This window comes from Paralichthys olivaceus, chromosome 2, assembly GCF_024713975.1.
Source record: "Paralichthys olivaceus isolate ysfri-2021 chromosome 2, ASM2471397v2, whole genome shotgun sequence".
NCBI lineage: Eukaryota > Metazoa > Chordata > Actinopteri > Pleuronectiformes > Paralichthyidae > Paralichthys > Paralichthys olivaceus.
In genome coordinates this window covers 26,332,029-26,349,062 of record NC_091094.1, presented here as the reverse complement: position 1 = coordinate 26,349,062, position 17,034 = coordinate 26,332,029, and the positions used below count along the sequence as shown (strand labels likewise).

At 41.1% G+C, this 17,034-nt stretch overlaps 1 protein-coding gene across 1 annotated transcript in view; it reads right to left on the bottom strand.

The window, feature by feature from the left end:
- fbln2 (fibulin 2) overlaps positions 1-12,687 on the bottom strand; it is a 71,032-nt gene extending 58,345 nt beyond the window's left edge. The window contains exons 1-2 of the mRNA XM_069513512.1: positions 12,463-12,687; positions 7,962-9,915 (exon numbers count right to left, since the gene is read on the bottom strand). Coding sequence (XP_069369613.1) covers positions 7,962-9,822 — 1,861 coding nt within the window. The 5' untranslated portion in view covers positions 9,823-9,915; positions 12,463-12,687. The remainder of the gene's footprint in view (positions 1-7,961; positions 9,916-12,462) is intronic.
- Positions 12,688-17,034: the final 4,347 nt, after the last annotated feature.

Genomic DNA, 17,034 nt, shown 5'->3' with positions numbered 1-17,034 from the left:
TGAACAAAGTCTCTCAACATATACTTCACTGGGAACTGAGATTTCAGGCTTCACTGTGTACTGGAAAAAATATTCCACAGCCATTAGTGTGTCAAAACAATCCCAGCAGGAAACATTGATGCAAAGCATTTCTGAAAGGTGGGGAGGGGCTCTGCCTTCTCAAGCCAAATGAGTAATTCTATTACACTATTTATTATGGTGATATAAATGTATATAACTCATAGCATTTTCCAATCACGCTTTGCAACCACTACCTGTCACGACAGAGCATAAATCTAATGACTGGATTTAATTTTTTTAATTTTTCTAACATGACAAACACAAAAATGAAAAAAAAGAAAACTTTACAAATATCTCATGTGAAAAAATGGAACCATACACGAAAAGATGAAGATGTCAAGAGAGATTTTGTTTATGAGGGTGAGCGCATGTGTTGAGGTTCTGTAAACAAAACGTGAACTCCGCTGCAAAAGCAGATAATCTCCTGCTGCATTGTTTATGTGTGAAAGACAAACAGTGTAGAAAGTCTGGAGTTGATTGTGCGGACAGTTCTGTCCTCTTACATTCGGGATGGTTTCCAGAAGCTAATCTGACGAGCACCAGAGCAGTACAATCAGTGTGGTTATGCCTCAAATTCGTTGTCTCCATTAGAGTTAGCTTTGCACATACATTACTAAAGGTCATTTTGAGACATCTTCTGATTTTTTTGTCAGCATCATATTTGTGTTGTAAATCACCTGTCTTAAGTTTTGCTTAGAGAAAACAAAAGGAAAACCTTTATTTGTATTATAAATTTTTGTTCTTTTGCTTTCATGATGGGGCCCGAGTTGTGCATTGATTCAAAGGAATACCATTCCAGTGTTTATCCTCATGGAGCATCCACAAGTCCAAGTTGGTCTAACCCCAGCCCTTTGATATGGTTTCATTGAGTGGACTTCTGAAGTTAGCTTTTCACAAGCTGAGGGGTTCACATATTTTCTCCAAACAATTCTGTAAATGTTTGTGTGATGTGATCAATATGCACAAGAACAATGCAATGACGTGCTTGTCTCACTGTTGTAGCTACCACATGTACAACTCATTCTTTTGGTTCGAATGATGGTTTATTTCAAAGGTCCAGAGAAAACAATCAACCATAACTGTCCCATGGTGAATATGAAACTAAGTACAAAAAAATGTAACAAGAAATACAAAGAGAAATAAACTTAAGGCTTGTTTCTAGTCCTAACAAATAATGAATTCTTGGCATAACTCTGCAGCCAAACAACAGGATGCATTCACTGTCCTTATACGCGTTCATGTGTTAAATATATCCAACAAATACATAGCAACTAAATTACTTATGCCAATTAAAGACATTAACAATTGATAACATGCATCAATGTTATGCTGCAAACACAAATTATCCATGCCAATGATAAAGGCCTCTTAGGCTGCCATTTACAAAAGGAATGTGAAAAATGAATCATTCTGTAAAACACTGAGGTGCATCCATATAGTTCTCTTGTCTGAAGGTGACATATTGTAAACATTGACTAATATGAAATTAATTTTCAGTCAGCTACTCCCATATTTTAATAGAAAACTATATATAATCCACATAATTGCAGGTTTTTGTAAAGGGTTCACTTATGTTTTCTTCCAGTACCCATCTGGAAGGGGTACTCTTATTATTTGATGTGTCAGTGTTACAGTACATTCTGATAGAAAAACACACAATATCCCTTTCAAAACAAAAATGAAACGAGTGTGGCAGAGAACAGCATTTTTTTAAAATCCATTTTGGGTGAATGGTAAATGTCTATAAAAATGTCTTGAGCAGATGGAAATCTGGGCCACACACAGGCCTCAGACAGCTGTTGCCATCATGGCTGATTTATCGTGACAGTGACTTCAGGACTGACTCACCTCAGTCCAGGGACAGAGACTGTGAAGCAGCCACCTGACAGATAAATCATCCTCTTTAGATTGAGCAGCCACTCTATCACCCTGACAGACTGTTTAAGGATATCTGACCGGCTGAGTGTCATTTATTATAACTCCCTGTGGGCAGGGGAATGTTCTACACTGCAAAAAGTTACTTTCTACCAACCAATAAAATATTGTAAAATCTATAGATAGGGGTGAGGAGACGTCTGCGTGCTGCCAAAAATTAGTGATTAAGCTGACAGAGTAATATATCCACCTGCTGGAATCGAGTGTGGGATCAGGTAAGCAGGCCTGGAACACCAGTCCAACATAACCCTAATTTTAGTATGACTGGAACCGTGGTTATGTTCGTGTGACTGGAATGAGAACGTAACTCTTAGCAGATACAGAAAGTGGAATATTTAGTCAACCCTTCATACTGAAACAGCTAATTTCACCAGCTCCAACGTTTTGAAGTGTTAAAAAGGTCAAAAGTACCTGTTTAAAGGTTGCTGTGTCAGTCACCTACTGCATCATTCAAGTATTAAGAAAGAGGAAGAGTCTACTGATGCAGTTAAATGACAGTTCACACAGGAAGACTGTTTTCTTGTGCATGCCTCCACAGCGTTTAGTTTAAAAAGGCATAGAGTTACGTTTTTTCAAATAAAGAAGCTACAGCTGTTGCATGGTAAGCTGTTTGGATTCAAAAACGACAATTCAATAATTATCAGACTACTTGCTGAATTATTTCCTGTTGATCTATTAACTGTTGTAACTTTATTGGAAACCTGTTTGAACTATAAGCAGGCATAGAAAGTAAGTTTGTTCTAACTGTTGCAGTCTATGTTCTAGTTCTATCTAAGCAACCATTAATAAGCAATGATTCAATTTTTCTTAAAATAATACAAGTAATCATCAAAAGTATAAGACAAAAATATATATCAGTGTGGCTTTGTAAAAACCTCAAAAAGAGTCACTGGACCATAATATAAGCAGGTAATTGTAGCTGTTACGTGTCAGACAGACTTTCCAGTCCGTCTTCTGAAAGATCAGCCCAATGCCAACCTCAGGAAAACACGGTCAGGTTTGCATTAAGATGTTAAAGAGTTGAGGAATCCTGCATAAAGCTTTGTCAGTGCTGCTGCGGGATGATGAGCCGTCAGCACTGATGGACTTCATTATCAGCAGCCTGAAGAGAGGCCCGGCCCGCTGTCTCCACTGTAAGACTGTGAGCTGCCACCTGTCTGTCATCTGGAGAATGCAGTTTATCTGCTTGTGAGCACTGTGACAAAGTGACAGATAACTCCCTCTAAACTTTTCATCCAGCATATGCTCCACAAGACAAAGCAATGTGTCATTTCTGGGTTGAAGCTTTGGGATCAGGTCTTGATCCTCCAGCCACTGAACAGAGGTTTCTCTTCATGTATCAATGTGCTAACAGCCTCTTAATAAATCAAACCGGGCACGCAGTGATTATGTAATTACATTATCTCTTTAAAGGATTAATTGATTTAGACCAGCCTCCTAATAGATTAAGAGGTGCTAATAGATCATTTTATAATCCACGTGCTCTATTTAAAGAGCCCTTTGATTAAATGTGTTGAGCGTGTATGTCCCACATGATTTTACTGGAGGGCCGAACACAGAGTAAAGCAACAGCTGTACAATCTAGTGTGATTTAATACAACAGTGCTGCATTGGGTCCTTCATTTACAACGGGTCAGATGCATTTTCTTAAACTGTGTTAGAAGTTGATTGAACTCTATGATCAAGGTCATTCAAAACCAAGATAAGCCCTTTACACTCAGGCATCATGACACTGTTATAAGAATGATGAATGAGCTATTAGCAGGTCCTGTACAGACAGCTGACAGCTATCATTTACTCTGAAAGAAAACTTAATGAAACGTGATGATTCTCAGACAAGCTCTGGAGTTTAAAACAACATCTGAGGACGACTATGGCTCAGGAGGTAAAGCGGGTCATCCTCAAACAGCGATCCCAGTATCCCGCTATTCCACGTATCAAAGTGTCCTTGGGCAAGATACTGAACCCCATATTGCCCCTGACAGCTGTGCAGTGTGTGAGTGATGTATGGTAGAGAAGGTGCTGCACATAGATGCACTGTATGACTGGGTGTGAATGGCCAAATCCTTACTGTTAAGAGCTTTGAGAGCTCATCAAGTATAAATACAGACCATTTACCATTTTAATTCCTCTGATCTGAGATGGAGATCAGAGATAACTATACCCTCCATAAGTGCATCTCACTGAAATCAATTTTGACACTCATTTGCATCGGAAGCCTCTATGGGCTGCAAGTCAAAGTCACTGCTGCGGGTACTGATGACAGAATTGGTGAGGAGACCAAATTAAAGGGCTGAACTACAATAATCTGCTTCCTGGTATCAGTAGAACGCTGGAATGCAGCTCTCTGTCCTATCTTTGCTTTATGTCTCTCCTGCAACAATAAGATGTGGCAAAAGTCAAGCGTCTGACGTGTTGATTTAAAGCTTGACGGTGGAGATGCCTGACACTTGATGCTGATACAATCATCCTAATTACAACATCCAATCATAGTTTTTAAGGTGTGTGTTTGTGTTCTGTTGCAGAAGTATAACATTTAAGGCAAAGTTTTGTTTTAATCTCTCTCTGCTTCCCTGGTAAATTTTCAAATATTTGGTCGTAATTCAAACTGAAGCTTCGAAGCCCCAGAAATGTGAGTATTGGTGAAACAGCCTTAGTCACTAGAGTGTACGCTGTAACTGTGTATTGCATATAGAGGCCCCCGGGGCACCAACATCTGGATCTGCTAATGCCTCATGTTGCATCTTTTACATGCATCCGCAATGGATCAAATGACTAATAGCTATTCCATTTAAAGACCAATGCCCTGTTTTTCCTATTTAGAACAATTGTTAGTATGTTTACATTTTCAGCTAATGTACACTCTTATTGCCTCACTCTACAATCAGTGTGTAGAACTCAAAGAATCTATTTCTGATACATCTGTACAGGTGAATTGTGCTTTTCTCATTTCTTTTATATAAATAGAAGAAATGAGTGTTTATCATGAACAGTGAAACCCCCCCCCCAGCCCATATGACCTCTATAAATCCAAGAAGCAGATATCACAGCACCAGTCGTGATGTTTGACACTGAGAGGCTGTAGAGTATAGATTCTAAATCTTTCAAATGAATATCTTTCAATCTAAGACCCACCTCTGAAATAAAACCAGTTGAAGGCTGGAGGCCAGAGAGAATTTACTGCCAAATCCTAACTCAAGCCTGTCCATCCGTCTGCCTGTCTCCTCTGGGAGAGCTGAGGCAATGTGCAGTAAAAACAGTGGCGAGGCCTTGTTCGCTGGGTGAGCGATGGTGGTGACTACTGTGAGAGGCTGTTCACTGCCGGCTTTTACTATTTATGTTCCCGCTCAGATACCTAGAGACTGGCAAGTGTCACCACTCCTTCCATACACTCATGACATATGGCCTGGCCTGGTGTTTATAAGAGGACAGAGAGGAGAGCATTGGGCCTCATTCACCAACCAAATGTCTTCTTAAAACCCACTTACGGAGTTTTTACCGATATTCTGACATTCACCAATGTTTTCCTATTTGGGATTTGTTCTTATGTAAGAACAGAACCTCTCTTACGCACACTTGACAACTGAGATGCTTGTGGAAAATAATATTTTTTACTTTTCATTCTACGGTTGTATTATAAGATTTAAATTGTTTTATCATTTTTGTCTTTAAAAAGTTTAAATAGATATTTTAATTGTTTTAAACACATGGAAATCTTTAAGAGGAGAACACACGGAAATCTTTAAGAGGAGAACACACGGAATATTTGGTCTATACTGCAAAAGATAACACTTTTAAAACACATGAGCATGTTGAAGAGGAGAATTATTATCACAAAAATAGTCACCCATCTTTAGGTTTTAACACTGGTGTTGACATATTAAATGTGTCACATTTTGCATAGTTTGACTGACAGCTTTTAGTTTCAAGGTTCCATCCAAGTGAAGCCTGTTTATTGTGAAAACCAAGTTTTTTTCTGTTATGAGACGAGAGATGGCTCAGGAGATGCAACCGCACCACTCCGAGCGACCTTCCCCCTCTCTCTTCTGGGTTTTTGACTAAATCTGAGATCAAACTAAATTTTTCTGAAATTATGTAACTCTCTTCGAATAAAGCTTTCACAGTACGTGTGACTGTGTCCCATGTATCGGTTTTTTGTGGTATTTAATGTTCACTGCTGACACTACTAAATATAACAACTTTTTTGTGGTTTGAATAGATGTTCGTTCAATGATTCCTGGCTTCTTCAATGTTAGATCAAAAGGATGCCATATGTGAACAATCCTGCAGTTTCAAAACACAGGAAACTTCTTAAGAACATATTTATGAAATTTCTTAAGAAGATATTGGTGAATGAGGCCCATTGTTCTGTGAGGACAATGCTGTGCTAAATGCTATACTGCATCATTTCCATTTAAAAGAAATATGATTGAGTTTAATAACATTTAGTGGCTAAAAAAGGTTTAATAGTTTCAAAAATGGTGAAAACCCTCCACACACCACCTGCCTTTTACCAAAGGACAGAATCTGATGAACATGGAAAACCTTTATACAGAACCACAGATTTGACCCAAATTGATGCAGCTGTCAAAAGATATTTCCAAGTAACTCTCTTTGCACTTCAGAGCCACCAGCGTGGGCGGATCTCTGACTGCCTCTTCCTGAAACCTCTGAAACTTTAACATTGCAGTCTTTAAAATGCAACTTTATCATAAAACATGCTGGAAAAAGTTGCTGATTTAAGAAGGTCTGTGCACTGACATTAAAGTTAACGAGAGTTCACCCACACAGAATTACTGAAAATAACAAGTTCAGAAAGATGGCACTGACCCAGTATCTGTATATCTCACAGCATGCATGTGGAAAATTCTAAGTACGCAGCATCATGATTAGTGTCACCTTTTGCATATTTTCCGGTCTTTGAAAGATGAATTGAGGAAACCATGAATCTATCTTAGTCACATCTTCATTAAAGAGGTAAAAAAATAAAATCCCATCGTGTCTATGGTTACAAATGCATTTTCTATTTTCTTGCACTCAATCATGAACTGTGTATCTGTGAATCATCTGAGGGGGAGAGACACACAACCATAGCAAATAGTAACTATTTGCTAACTCTGTATGTGTTGTCATGCTACACCTGTTTATCTGACTGCCATCTAGTGGCCAAACTATCAATGACTACATGTTGAAACGAGTTTGAGCGATCGGTTGTTCTAACTTTTGAATCAACCTCTGACACCATTTGTTGTGTTTTTGTTGAGATGTCCATAATCTACTAATCTTAGAGAACACACAGGGTGATATGCATTATGTGCCCTTGTTTGAACCATTTAAAATCTCAATATCGCACCAGTTACACTTACATTTATGTTGTAATGTGAGTGTACACAAGCAGAACAACACATATTACTACTTAATACTAAAATACTATAGTTTACAGAGTAAACACACATGTGGATACACTTTACTACACTACTAAACCGGTAGAATGGGACAATAAAACACTAAGCATCTATGTACTGCAATTTCAATACTATAAACTGGCCAGGTCACTTATCAAATGTTGTTGTGCTCCATGATGCCTCTGCAATATTCATTTTTTTGTGCATTTTACCCAAGGCCTTCAACAGTGGAAAGCATCATGACCTCTTTTCTTCTTCAACTGAAGAGGCAGAGGCAAGTACAGCAGTGCAGAAGTAGGTCAGAAATAACTGTTTCCATCAGCCTTCATCTTTCATTTTTGATAAGTCCATATTTCCAGCTCAGCCATGTGTAGCAACTACTTTTGGAAATTTCTGGCAATTTCAAGTTTTTACTTGAAAATTGAGCATGGATGAGTCAATAGTAATCATACCATCATATCATAAATAATTGTCTTTGATTTGAAATGAATAATTGAAAAGAAAAGGTTCTTGCTTGAACTGAGCATGATGCTCCTTGCGTGAAATCACCTTTACACTTACCTTCATCAGGTATGTTGATTGAAACAGGCCGATCGCTGTCCCTCTCCTCCTCCTCCTTCCCCTCCCCTCTGTCCTCACTGTGAAGGTCAAACAGCCTTTGACCTGGCTCTCTGCTCTCATACAGACTGACCCCAACTGGCAGCTGAGTGGTGGTTGTGAGATAACGCACCATAGGGGTTGTATGGTACTCAGGCCCCCTGGTGGAGATGGTGCCAAGCTCGGTTGGGATCTTCTTGTACCTGTTGGTTGAGTCGCTGCTCTCGGACTCTTCGTGGCTTTTCTCCTCATGTGCTGAGTTTGTCTTGTAGGGCACATTCTTTCCTCCAACCTCAGTAACACTCTGAAAAGTTGTATTTTCTTCCGCTTCTTCTTCTTCTTCTTCTTCTTCTTCTTCTTCTTCTTTTTCTTCTGCTTTCACCCCTTCCTCAATGTCTGGTGCGACTGTACCCTGGAATTCTTTTTGACCATTTGAACTTCCCCGGGGATGATTTGGGCTCTCTGGACTTTTGAGTGTGTACATTGGAAATTTCACCTCATCTGATTGTCTCTGTTGATTGGATTGACTCTCGGTACCTCTGACTGGATGACTATCATTGATGTGACCGTTTGAACCCTTGGGCATAACACTATCGAATACATTTTGGTGATGCGCCTGAGTCTTAGAGCGTCTCTGATTATGTATTGGACTCTCTGAACTCATATGAGTGTACTCTGGGTGTTTTTCACCCTCAAAACTATGATTTAGTGGAAATTCGTCACTGCCAAAACTCCTGTGTGCATGCGATAGATTCTCTGATTCTGTCTTTGTGCTCTCATCATTGAATGAGACACTCTGCGCACTTGTCAGACTCTGTGAGGGCTGCCAAGAAGTAGTGGTGTCCTCATACATATGTGGCCTGACAGTGCTCTGCGGTTCTCTCAGGGGAACATCTGTCACTTCCTCTTTGTATGCAGGATGGTCATGGACTCCATATTGCTCTCTTAGCTCCAGCTTGTTTGGTCTGTCAAAACTCGGAACGGCAGAGGGTCTGTCAAGCGTTTCAGAGCCTCCAGACATAGATATGACCTTTTCTGAGGAGGACGGCTGGTTGGGGAGGAACAGAGATTGAGGGAAGGTCTCTGGAAGGTCGGTAGGACCATAATCATAGTCTTCTGGCTCCGCCTTATCAAATGGTGCTGGTTTGAAGAGCGGAAGATTTCCATTAGGCAGAACGTGGTAGGGTGTTGAGAACTGATCAGTATGGCCTTGTTGGTCAAATTTGTAGGGGTAACCTTCACGCCTGCTGGCTGTGTCTTCTGTGGTCGCAGCTAACATGGGTTTATGGACTTCCTTTGGATCACAGTCAGGCACAGGGTAGCAAATCAGCTCTCCCCCTTCATTGGGGCAGTGACAGACCCGGCAGGGGTCACTGTGGAAGGAGTGTCCAGCCTCGTACTTTTGCCCGCTATGGACACACCCGATCCGTTCACATTGCATGCAGCCATCTGCAGGCTCTGAAATATCGATACAGTTTGGCGGCATGTCAGGACAGCTGATGAAGTGGCAGCTGATCCGACCTCCTCCCGCAGGGCAGGAGCACTCTGTGCTGCCGTAGTCCACAAAGTAAGAATCTCCCTCTGGCACTTTACCATTCTTGAATCCAGCATTGATACAATCATAGTATTGGTAACCCTCGCATGTGCATCCTTTCTGTAAGCATGAAGCGCAGCAGCTACCACTCTCCAGCACTTCTTCAATGCAGTTGTCCAGCTGGGGACAGTCCACGCCAGTGCAGTCACGCTGACACAAGCAGACACTCAGGTAGAGAATAAGCAACGCACACCTCAGCAGTGCTACTTCAGCTCTTATGAGACAGGCCATGGCACCTGGTGCACGGACAACAATCAAAGGAGATCAGGTATCATCCAAGGCTTCAAGGATTCTGGCACATTCTGCTCGTCTGAATCACCTCAACTGCAAGAAATAACAGAGACAGAGAGAGACAGACAGGCAGACAGAGGCTTAGTTCTCAAAATGAAAGCAGACCAACATCTGGCTCTATAGTTGAGCACAATAAAGTCCAATTCAAACAGCCTTATAGTTATCCTAACATTAAGACTGCATCTCCCCATTAACGTCCAACGTCCAGCAGTAGTGTTTAGCATTATTATAGAGACTGCAATGATGAAAAGTTTCTACCACATCCATGCGTACTTGTCCATAAAACAATCCTGTGTGTCCAGTTTAGATATAAAGTAGATGCTTCGTAATGCTTCAGCAGTTGAGTCTTGCTGGAAACTAAACACACTTTATGGAAGCAATTAGTGGAGCACAGACCAAAGGGCACAGTCTCCTTCGACTACTGTTCCTTGCTGTAAATGATGTGTTTAATAAGCATTGCAGTTTCAGACTCAAAGGGACTCACGCTTCACACAGTTCCGTTCTGGATTCTGTTCATTAGATCAGTTCATCAATAGTAAGCAGAAATCAAAGGTGTTTATTCATTAATGAATTAATAACATCTCTAGGTAAGTGTGTAAAATAAAATCAACTTTAAAATCAAAACTTCAAATTTGACACAGATCTCTTCTAATTTGAAGAAATGTGACAATATTTACAAAATGACCCCCTTTAAGAGAGATCTAATGTAACATTAACGAGGTTGAGCATTTATAACACATACAGGCTTTTCCTAGGTCACCTCTGCAAGTAAACACACCCCCCCCACATCAAACTCTAGCTGAGCAGATATTCATGACGTATCTGAGAAGTGTGGGATTTGACGCCAGTTTGTTATAACTACTGATGTCAGACATAGGTAAGCCTGCTCTAAATGAGCAGTTAGTCTCACAATCTGTGTATCACTGCATATCTGTTTGTCTGTCTGTCTGTGGAACGCATATCTTTTAGAACGTTTATCTTTCCGTTTCACACTTGAATTACAGTGCTCTTAATTAGAAAACTTGTACACTTGGGTCTAAAGATTGTGACGATTTCGTAACAGTTCTCTGAAATATCCAACTTGCAACGTATGACAAACTAAACAGCGGTTCAGTGAATCATTCAAACTAACATATAAACCACACACATAAACAGTCATAAAGCTAGTTCAGTTTCATTTTATGAAAAAATGTAGACTAGGGGATCTGTGAAAAGAAATGGTTGATCATGGATGCACAATGGTTTAATTACAGATAAACCAGGTAGACAAAGTTTTCTAACTTCACTCTGCATCATAGACTTTTTATGAAAAGCTCCACACCTTCACACATCCACCAATCAAAAAGTATACATGATTGTATTGTGTCATTACTGTTCCATTAATGCAGAAATAAGTTGTTAAAGTGTTTAATTTGAAAATACGTGTTTTTTGTCACATTTCTTCTTCTCATAAAAAATGAAACTGTATATTATCTCTATATTTTTACAGCTTCAATCATTTCCCATCTATGAGACTGATAATAATGTACACAGCACATGGCTTAGCCTCATCGACATGAATGAAATGAAAACAATTGTGTTAGACCACAAAAATCTTCACAAAGCTCTATAGTAGTCTTTTGTTGTGGAGTTGACCATTCAAGAGAGACTGGTTCTGATATGTCAGAGACAAAGAGTCTGAACCACAAAATGCAATGACTGAAGAAGGGATGTATGAAGAAGGATAGTTGGAATAGTTCACCTCTTTTGCTCTAAATCTTTAATTCTCAGAGCTGGAGCTCCTGTGACAGCCTGCCTGAGGGGACAGCCAGCCCCTGCCTGCCCCGAAGGTCTTCTCACCCTAAACTGAGCTCATTCCCACCCTGAGAAGTGGACATCTCTGCACTTCTGTCAGGGAAAGTGACATGGATCATTACTGCACCAGGCATAATACAAGTTGGCAAGGTGTGGCTGCAGAATGCAAATGGAGAAGTATTGAGCTGCCTGGTGTTTCCCAGAGCAGTGAGGAATGGGGGGATTCCTCTCTTACTTTCTCCATACACACACACACACACACACACACAAAGCTTAGGTCTAAACAGTCCCTGATGTAAGGCAGCTCTGCCAACATGCACAGAAAGGAGAGGATTTGTTTAATGAAAACAAACTGTGGCAGAATTTTTTTTCTGAGAGGAAACGTGTCTACACAAAAGACTGGAACACAAGCAGGGACACACGTTCACACAGGGAGAGAGTGGAGATGAAGTTCTGTTGTGTGCTGTAGACAATCTGGAAGCAACAACCCAAATATGACAATAACATAATAAGTATGTCACAGGGTTTTTCGCGCTTTTGTCAGAAATGTGTGCAAACAGGGACATTAACAACTTTCCTGTTGTGCGCAAAAAAAGCTCTGCAACCTGTCACCCCCTCCACCTGAAACACTTCTCCACTTCACCTCTGAGAGCCAAAGTTTGACAAAGTAACTCAAAGTAGAACTGACTCGTAAAGTTTCCACCGCAACATCCATGAGTTCGTGTTTTCAAGCACGCGAACACAGTCTCCGGCGAACAACAGAAACCAAGCAGCGGTGCGTGTTACCTTGTGCTGCGCGCAGTGCCGGGGCTGGAGAGCCGCCTGCTGTCCGTCCTCGGAGCGATGTCGGTGGGAACCTTATGAGCATCGCAGCGCTGCTGGCAGCGGCACCGGCGGAAGAGGAGGTCCGAGCTAAGGTTTCCCTGCTGGAGACTCCGGAGGAGATCCAATCATGATCCATGATGAAGCACAGGCTGCACCGCAGGGCCGGCCCACACCACGCCACAAGATCTGAAGAAGTTTGAAACTCCAACATTAAAAAAGAATTAATAATAAATGAATAAATATATATATTACTAATTAATTTGTGTAAGTGCTTATGAAGACAAAAGCTATGGTAGAAAACAGCATTAACAGCTCGTGCACAAGGTGAATGAGTCAAAAATAAGATGCAGCATGAAACAGAATATACATTTGAAAAATGACTTGTAAAAAATCTGTTCAACTAAAGGCTGCTGCACACTAGAGTTTCAACTCTTGACTGATTTGAAAAACGTGGGAGACACAGATATAATAACAGATTTACCTGATTTTAAATCTTATAATCTCCAGAACACACTCACTAGATGCAAACTATGTCACAATGGCGATTCCAGAGACTTGAAATCTCACAGAATCTCGCGAGTTATACTCTGCTACTCTGTTAGAACCGATTCGAGATCGGGGAGGCTCCAACTCAATCAGATTATTTAGGCAGATAACTGGCACAGACTGACCAGTCAGGAACGCCCCCGCAGTTGTCATAAGGGGCAAATTGATTCCTTAATCTGCTGATTATCTTCTAGTGTGCAGCAACTTTAACTGACTAAAAGTGCAGTGAACTCAATTGGCTTATGGAGCATTCAAAACAGACGTAAAGTGAATGTTTGACTCATTGAGATCACACACAAAGTCAATGCAAAGGCACAAATAGACAGAAATTCTTCATCGTTCATGCCAGGTGGCACAGGTGGCCTCACTCACTTGAGCGAAAAAAATTCACGTAATGCGTTGTCTTACTGGAGACGGATCCTGGCACAAAGAGTGACAAAGAGTCTCTGCAACAGTTTGACGTCTAAGAAACTGACACAATGTGTCAACTGTGAGTTTAAATTTGAAAGCTCAAGCCATGCTAGCTGTTCACCCTGTTTCCAGTGGTTAAGCTAATTTATATTCAATTGAGTTTTTTTGTCCATTGAATTTCACAGACACCCAGAGAGTCATGGTGCTACTGCTCTCTCTTATATTTCCTTTAGAGCCATGTCGTCAGTCCCCAGGGTAAACTTAAGCTGCTGTCCACTGCTGTAGTTTTAAGGATCTTGCATGTACCTCTGAAACGGAAGGCCGTGACCTTGGCTAAACAACAGCCTTGTGCTCACATCATTAGTCATGCTGCTGTCTGTCTCGGCCAGTTGCAGCCCATGCGTGACACAAGGCCACAGGCTATCTCTACAGCCCACAAAGACTAAAGCTGAACTACAGGCCTGCTTTTAATTACCCGTTTGATCCCACACTGAACACTACTCCCTGGAGGGATGAGGATACATGACATGTAAGTGAGCATGTCTCTGCATTCACACGAGGAGAAGAAATAATTCATCCTTAAATATTTTGATATGTTTCCACCTTTTGGAGGGATCTTGACCCCGTAACCACAAATGGCAGGGTAACTTTACGACTTCAGAACAATCCTGTGTCTCACTTTCACAACACCCTCCCTCTATTTTGAAGTGGACCCTTTGGAGGGTATCGTAAATCCGACACAATGCAGCTCCTTCAGAAGACGTCTGAGTTCAAAGAGTTTGGGGAGGGGGAGTGCTGTTTGGGATAAAAATGTATCATGCTCGAGGTTTAAATGGACTCACTCATCATGTTGGAGCGCAGTGACCTGATCGCCAGTCTGGACCCCACCCAGCAGCCTGCAGAAAGGTTCTAATGAGAAGCTGCATGGGCCTGGGGTGAAGCGGTGGTCGGTGCTGTGGTACACATATCAGCCCTGATCGCAGATAAGACCACAGCCAGGGGAGTGGGCCAGCTTTCAGTCTGAGATGAGAGATGAGGTAAAACAATAGAGAGGACTCAGATTCAGAGTGTTCAGGGCTGGGTCAGTGGAAGGACATGTCAGAACTTGCTTGTAGGCCTAAATGTTTTATTCAGTCGACTCTACTGAGGACCAGCTGCCTTATAAAAATAGCCTTGGCTGTCACAGCACGGCTCAGGAGTTGACTGCAGTTTTGGTTTGAAATCACACTGATGACACAGTGTGAGATAATACCATCAGAGAGGGGTTGCCATGGTGCGGTGAACACATTCAGGTTTTGCATGTGCATAACAAGATCAGGCTCAGCCCCACTATAAAATACAAGGTGAGACTCGACAACACAAGGGTGAGATTTGTGGAATCCCAGTGCGATCTCCGGGGAGAGCCGTCACAGGCAAACAAGGCTTTGAAATAGCCGGGGAGGCCTCAGGGAGTCAGGCTTCATGTGAGGGATCACCAGGGAGCATCTGTCTCAAGACTAACTGCTGTCCCTCTTGTACGGTTCACTGAGGACAGGCTTGGAATGGGGTCTAAAAAATCTATGTATCATTACTGTATCACATGTAAGTTTCACATATCTGTAGAATGATCGCTTAGGGCGGGTGTCAGTTCAGTATACGTAAAAGAACATTTAAGCATTGAACAATCTGAGGATAACTTGTGATCCCAGTTTTGGCCCAAAGTGTAGACTGCTATCACTATCATCCCCAGCTGGAACTGGAGGAAATTAAGATCATGTTATATATGTGCAAGATAATCACCTCTTTGTCATGAACGCTAGCTCCTTAATAAAAAGTTCTGGAAGTACCAAGCTGTATCCTGTCTGCATTCTCCAGACTATGATCACAGTCAACAGAACACAACATAACAAAGTATCAGTTTCATTGTTTCATTGTTTCATGAGCTTGTCACCATGTTGGCAGAGGAATTGTGGGTGGAGATCATTCGGAAGGTATTTGGATCACATCATAAATTTCTCATATATTAAAAGTATTTATCAACTTTTAATGCATATGTAGTGTAGATATTGAGTCTGATGGGATTTTCATGTTTATCCTTGCCAAGCTTGTTCTTGGAAACTATAGAAACTAGTAAAGCAGTAAAGCTGATACCACTAAGGCCCAACAGTGAATCCACATATACATTCTCTACATCCAGATTTTTATTTGGATCTGCACCAAACTGCACACATGCATAAATATCAGTCCCCTAAATATATCTGATATTCTTTATAAAGATCCATGTCATATTCTTTGGGGAATCAATGAAAATTTCCTAAACCTATCTTATAATGTTGTAATGTTAAGAAAGTATAATAACAAAACCTGTCCCTGGATCTGCTGCTTTGTCTGGACCCCTGCCAAAATCTGATGGGTTCTTCCTCGGCCCATGTCCCATCCTTCCATTAAGTTTTGTTAATCTCAATTCAGTAATAGTTGTGTTATCCTGCTCTCAACCAATTGTATGCATTCTTTTTTGACCCATGTCTCATCCATCCAACCGATGGAAGGTAGTGGAAACCTTCTTGGCACAGGTCATAATTTTGATTTATTTTTATGCCACAAGTTTTAAACATTTCCATAAAGTCACTGTTGGTTGAAATAATGAAGAAACAGTTGCATATTCACGCATCCAGCAAACACAGAGCAACATTATCATTCATCATTGTAATGTATCTGCTCACCTGACAAATGTATTGTAATATTCACTCTCTCTTACCTCTTTGTTATAATAAGGATACTATCTGACTCTTTAGCTGCTAAACGCTCTGCTTTGCTCACCACCTGTCTGTCTGCTCTTTGCAAAAGGTTATGCTAAAATAATTCCAGATGCTTTCCAATACACTTTAATTCACCCCACACCTCCTAAATGCTTCTCCTTACACCACATCACAACTCTGATTACAGCCCCTCTTGGTTTTACATGTTAATCAGCTTATCCCTCCAGTCCAGGAGAGCTGTGGTAATGAACCTGAAGCTATTCATGAGCATGGTCAGAAAAAGGATAACTGAAGCAGTGGAAGTAGCAAAAAGAGTTCAGCCAGATAGCTCATGATCAGGCAACAACTGGACACTTGACATGAAGGGTACAAATGGCTCCCTTTTCTCCTCTTAAGATGCATGGAAGTGACAAAGTGTAATGGGGTAAATAGAGCTGGTTGATGAATTGTTCAAATGGGGATAACGGCGCACACCTTCGCTCTGCAAAGACGATAGGAGATAGCTTGATGAAGAATGAAAGAAGAGCTTGAGAGAGGAGCTCACTTACTGACCTCTGTACATTTTCTGCATAATGATTGACTCAGTTCAGAAAGGTGTGGGATGAGAGAGCTTCATGTGCCATATGATGATCCAGCCTGATCCAGCACTTGGCTTGAGGAAAACTGGGACCTTTACTGCAATACAAATAGCATCTCTTTGTCCTGTCAGGTAATGCTGTGCTCAACTTATGATTCAGAGTCTAACTGGCTAAAGTCCTGTTACAGTACTTTCTTATTTTGTTTGGACAAAACAGACAGAACTGGGCACATTAGCCACCTAATGAAGCCGGCCCCTCAT